The following is a 6,000-nucleotide window of genomic DNA, read 5'->3' on the forward strand; positions in this document are numbered from 1 at the left end:
ATTTTAAGGGAAAGTCCTGTTGTTCCCCATCAGACTGGGACATTTACAGGTTTAGGGCAGCCTGGGGGAGAAAGGGAAGGCTGAGATTCTGCAGGATTCAAAATTTTTGCCATGCACCAGAACTCATTCTGGAACACTTACAGCCAACCCGCCTATTGGGGTACAAGACACAACTCTCTCCCATCTCCCCGGGGGCTGCTGTCCCTGTCAGGAAGGGACAGAGCTCCTGGGCCTCGCCCAAATTTGCATGAAAACACAGCCAAGGATGGAGAAGCAGTCTATGCAGTGACACATACCTTCCTTTGGGACCAGTTTCACTTGCTGATACTTCTGCAAGGACCTAGACCAGCACTGTCCAATGGAACTTCCTGCCATCTTTCTGCACTGCCCAATCAGGTGCCCAACAGCTCGGCAGGGGTGGGTACTGAACACTTAACACGTGGCTGGTGTGACTAAGGAGAGGCTTTTTCATCGTGGTTTGTTTCCATTTAAAGAGCCACAGGCGCTAGTGGCCCGTGTGTTCACCAATCCATCCAAGCGAGGCTGCTATCTCTGTCACAGACCAAGAATGCCACCTATTCTCACCATTCCATTTACATAAATGACAACCATCCAGGCAGCCAGGGCTCAGCACATCACAAGGGGAATGGACACTGTTGGGCCTGAGACATCTCCCGGGGGACTAACGGGCAGGGTGAGAGGCAGGAGCGACATTCCATGACTGAGTGGTGCCCACCAAGCCTTACTTTCAGGGTCTCCCACCTCTCCCAGAGGTGGGCCTTGTTGAAAGGGGACACCGAAGGTATGTTTTGTTTTGTTTTAGCTCAATATGAACTGGAGACAACAAGCTCTGTCCCTTCAAGGGAAATGAACTCACACCACATTGTAGAAATCCACCATTCAACTGTGATAAATTCTTCCTTACCCCTCAAGAAAAAGATAGTAACACCAAAGCCACAAGGGAAATCATGGTGAGAGGGTGCCATAAACACAAGTCTCAATGATCCTGTGCCAACCCTGGCGGCTGGGATGGGTAAGGGGAGGTCTCCTGCCCCAACCCCCTGAAGCCTCACAGTCACACAGTGCCTTACTAGGCAGAGCCGCCTCCGTGGCGCCAGCAGCCAGGGACGCCCCAACCTGCCCTCGCTAATGGCGGAGATTTCAGCTGCCACCCCCACAGCCCCACAACGCCTTTCCTGGCCTCACGCCCCTGGAAGCCAGGGCAGCAGGGGAGCATGAAGAAATAAATGATCCTCTGTTGGGGGCTGCAGTGGTCCTGGGCTTGAGAAGGGGACAGAGCCTGGGTACTGAAGGGGAGACTGCACAGAGCTGGTGAAGGGGCACCGGAGGCCAGAAAGGCCTTGGGTTTCCCAGAACTGACAGGATTGGCTCCGTTTCCAGAAGGAAAGGAGAGGGGCTATGGGGAGAGTTTATGGAGGTTGGGGAACCACCAGGTGTTTGGAGCAAGGCTCCCGGTGGAGGCTCTAAGATGCTGGGGAAGGCAGGAAAAACGGTGTGCTGGGAGGAGAGGGCAGTGGCTGAAAGTCACAGCATCAGGCTGGGGGCAGTGGAATGAAATGGGAGACCCTGAAAGTAAGAAGAGGCACTAGAGTTCTGGGGAGATTGCAGGTCTGTGAAGGGAGGCCCACCCAGGTTGGAGGAAGCGGACTGAGAGACTCGGATTGTGGAGAAAGAAACGTGCGGATGTGTAAAGCAAGGTCCCAGGGGCAAAGAGGGTCCAAGCTGAGGAGAGTGAAGCATTTGGTGTCTGAAGGGTGCGGGGGCCCCAGGTCAGAGCAGAAACTGCCCCTGGGCCAGATCTGAAGGTGAAAGATACAGCACCCTCGGACACCAGGATGGCAGGGAAGGTGACTCGGGCCTCATACCAAAGGAGGCTGAGGCAGCAGCGTGGGTCAAAGAAGTCTGAAGAAGCAAGCCCAGGTCCAAAGATGGGGGGCGCTCAACACAGGCCTGGGTCCTTGTCAGGAAAGATCCAGGACCCAGCCAGGGTTTGAGGGGGAAGCGACACCCAGGCTGAGGCAGGGGCAGGATGAGAGGGCTCAGGCCTAGAGAAGGATGAGAGGTAAGAAGGCTTAGGGTTCGAGGAAGGAGAGGGCTGCAGACCAAGGTCCCAGGGGTTCTGGGGGGACTCAAATCCCAACCAAGGTTTAAGAAAGAGAAGACGCAGCAGGTTGGGAACTCAGGGAGTTTGAAGGGACTCAGGGACAAGGGTCCAGGGGGAAAAGAAGACACAGACCAGCCCTGGATCCAAGGGGGAAAGGGTGTACGGGCCCCTGAGGAATCTGAGGGGTCCCCAGGGGTGCCTGTGGGGACGCTGGGCCGGGGTCCCAAGGGATGTCCCAGGGAGCACTGGGTCGGACTGGGGTCCCAAAAGGCGTCCCGGAAGGTCTGGGCCGCCTGTGGGGACTCTGGGCTGGGCCGGGCTGCCGAGGGGTGTCCCAGAGGATTCTGGGCCGGACTAGGAGCACCAGCGGCGTCCCAGCCAGGTCTGGGTCGGACTGAGGTACAGAGGTGCGTCCCAGGGGTCTCCGGTCTGGGCCGGCCCGGGGTCCTCAGAAAGGTCCGAGGTGGTCAGGCCCGCCAGGGTCGCGGATGGGGGAGGGGCGCCCCCGCCCCACATAAAGGCCGGGGGAGCGGCGGGAGCGCACAAAGCGGGGCGGGCGGGCGCCGAGCGGGGGCGGGGAGGCCGGGACCGAGGAGGGCCGGGCGGAGGGAGGGAGGGAGGGAGGGAAGGAGGGAGGGGGGCCGGGCGGGCGGTGCGGGCTGCGCTGGGGCGGCGCGGCCGCTCCTCACCTGATTGTCCATGGCTGGCGCCCAGCCCCGCCCCCGGGCCCCGCGTCGCTCGCCGCCGCCGCCGCCGCCGCTCAGCGCCGCCCCGCCGCCCTCATTGTCTGTCAGGCGCCGCCGCCGCCGCCGCCGCTCCCGGCTGCCCGCCCGCCCGCCAGCCCCGCGGAACCGGAAACCACCGCCAGTCCGGGTCGCGCACCGACCCTGGGCCCCCGCCGCCGAGTCGGGCCCGCCGCCCCAACTGACAGCCACATGGGCCAATCAACAGCACGGAAGGCCACTTGTGGGGCGGGACTTCCTTCCTGGCGCGGGCCGGCTGGGCCGCTCTCGGAGGGACGAAGTCCTCAGCCAATGGGACACTCGGACCGAAGGGGCGGGAGGAGGGAGGGAGGGAGGCGCGAGGCGAGCCCCGCGCAGGGAGCGCGAGGTGTGCGCCGCACGTGGAGGGGGGCGGGGGCGGGACAGGCGCGCCGCGCGGCGCCGCGCCTGTGCACTGCGGCCCGTAGGGGGCACTGCTTGGTGGCTGGAGCCTCCCCGGCCGAACCTTCCCCGGCTGGAGCTGAGGTGGCGGGTTCGAGCTCTTGAGGGAGACCCAGGGACACTTGTTTTCTGGCCGCGTTCTGCTACCGTGTGATTGCAGCACGGGCTCTGGAACTTCAGGTTAATTTTCCAATCCTGGATCTGCCCCATGGCAAGCCTGGTCAACTGTTTCTCCCCGAGTCTTATTTTGTGCATCTGTAAAATAGGGACAGTCACAGTAGGGTGTGATGCTAGCTGATGATAATTTGAATGATATAAATTTGAAATCATGCTACATTTAAACCATCGAGAGGATCTCATTTTATCCACGAAATTTATCATAGTAAGCCCTCCCAAAAGCAATTTTTTAATGTACCTATGATCTTATAATTTCACACTTACTTATAAACTATTTAGATGGATATAGACACATCCCTCCATCTTTTTCAGGATCTTGTAAGCCACCTGTCTCTCGGACATTAGGACTTCTGCCTATGATTTGGCGACCCTTGTACAGTTATTAAAATTATTTCTGATAATTAAAAATCAGTTTTTGTTCTTGTTGTTTGGGTGGGGTTTTTTTCCCTTCCACTTCGCATTTAAGTGTCAGGCAAGTATTCATTAGGTGGTGGGGTTGGCACTTTGCGCCGAAGAACAACGCGGGAAAATCAGTAACTTTGGATTGTCAGTAAGTCCAGACAAAAACTCTGAAGGTCAGATCGCTATCATACATACACTGTACTTTTTAATCTAGGTCAAGACGTGGGGAGTGGGGGGTGGAGGGGTGGGAATGGAGATCATGCTATGAAAATAGCCGCAACTTTAATGTCCATACAACTCTAGTATTTTTTTAATCCTGTAACTGGATATCAGTAGATCAGTGGGTCTATGTGGTCCTTGAACCAGTAGGCTCAGCATCACCTGGGAACTTTGTTAGAAATGCCAATTCTTTTGTCCCTATGTTTATGGAATCAGAAACTCTGGGTGCGTGGGTAGCACCCAGAGTTTTGGTTTAACCAGTTCTGCACATGGTTCTGTGACTTACTCTATTTTCAAAACCACTGCCCCAGGTAAAAGGACAAAAATGGGGGTGAATAGCAATTTGTCTCTTAAGAAAGCTTGCAGTGAAGAACTTTTAAGCTACAATTGTTGTGAAGAGCCCCTTTTCTTAAAGTTCTGCTGGGGATTGTAATGGGAAAACTGGGTTAGGAATCCCTGAGCTGCAGTTAATAACACTTTTCGTTTGTTACTGTAACTAGTTTTATGATTTTTTTTAATCTCTGGCAAATGAGTTATTGAAGTGACACAATGTTGCCTATTTAAACACATCAGTGTGAGCAAAGAGAGTAGAGTTAAAGAAAAACATAAAGCAAGTAATAATTTGAGCGTTTGGCAGAGTGTATGATTGATACATGTTATTTTGGTGTTACAAACAATGAAATTGATACATAGAGGGAATATAAGTGGACCCAAGTCCTACAGCTAGAAAGTAACATTTCGAACAGAGGGAGTGTAACTTCCTGTCTGAACTGAACTGCTACTACATTAGCTCTCTATCGCTCTCTAGCGGTCGGGTTTGTTTGCACCCAAAGGGAGGACTTGGTGTTTATTCACCTTTCACCCTGTAGATAGCTCAGCCCTTCAAGATGTGTTTTTGGAATCCTTTTTCTGGCCTCCAGCATGTTTCCTGTACCTCCCAGTTTGCTGCCAGCAACAAATGTACTCAGCACAGTTTCCTGCTAGCTACAAATGTACATACAGCCACTCATGGCAATACTGAATATGACCAAGCAGGAGCAGAGCCCAGGGGCCAGTTGGAGACATACCCCAGATTAACTTCTACTCAGAGCATACCTTAACTGTTACACTGGGCCTTGGACCCTTATCCAATAGGCAGTGAGGAGCCATGAATGGGTTTGGAGCCAACTAAAACTACCGTGTTTCCCCGAAAATAATATCTAGCCGGACCATCAGCTCTAATGAGTCTTTTGGAGCAAAAATTAATATAAGACCCAGTCTTATGTTAATATAAGACCCGGTATAATATAATACCAGGTCTTATTTTAATTTTTGCTCCAAAAGACGCATTAGAGCTGATGGTCTGGCTAGCTCTTATTTTCGGGTAAACACAGTAGTGCAACAAGGTATTTCCCCAGAAAATGTCATTACACTGGGCACTGAAATTTTCTCTCTCTTAGCATAATTTACCCCTCCCCTCTTTTTTTCCTGGCAACAGTCCCCAATCTTGGGGCTCCTCCCAAGGCCAATATGAGCCTGTAAGACACCTTTGTATGAATTTTAAAATGGCAGCCCTTCTGGGAGAATGTCAACTCATGACAGGAGCACAGGGCTTGAGGGAAGGCTTCAGCCCTCACCTGCCCATTCCTACCCCCTCTCAAACCACAGTCAGAGTGGGGCTCCTGCGGGGTCACCCCTTCACCTCCCAAACCCCAGGAAACACATGACCGGGCCTGACCAATCAAAGGACTATGGCATCCCTCTGGCTACTGGGATTGGTTGAGGGAGAAGGGGGCATGACCTAAGACCAGCAGAGAGTAACTCTGGGAGCTTTATTAAATTTTAACTGAGGTAAAATTCACATAACATAAAATTAACCATTAACCATATCAAAGTGTACAATTCAGTGGCATTTAGAACGTTCACAATGTTGTG

The 6,000-nt window shown here is 53.6% G+C and overlaps 1 protein-coding gene across 5 annotated transcripts in view; it reads right to left on the minus strand.

Moving 5' to 3' along the window:
* The window catches only part of MLLT1 (MLLT1 super elongation complex subunit), a 64,563-nt gene extending 61,540 nt beyond the window's left edge, over positions 1–3,023 (minus strand). For 2 of the 5 annotated variants that reach the window (XM_074337674.1, XM_074337671.1), the window contains exon 1: positions 2,815–3,020. In XM_074337674.1, the coding sequence (XP_074193775.1) occupies positions 2,815–2,826 (12 nt within the window). In that variant the 5' untranslated portion in view covers positions 2,827–3,020. Of the gene's footprint in view, positions 1–2,814 lie in introns of all 5 variants that reach the window. The other 3 variants (XM_074337673.1, XM_074337675.1, XM_074337672.1) reach the window with 3 other exon arrangements.
* Between the last annotated feature and the right edge of the window lie 2,977 nt (positions 3,024–6,000).

Source organism: Rhinolophus sinicus, linkage group LG07 (assembly GCF_036562045.2).
Source record: "Rhinolophus sinicus isolate RSC01 linkage group LG07, ASM3656204v1, whole genome shotgun sequence".
NCBI lineage: Eukaryota > Metazoa > Chordata > Mammalia > Chiroptera > Rhinolophidae > Rhinolophus > Rhinolophus sinicus.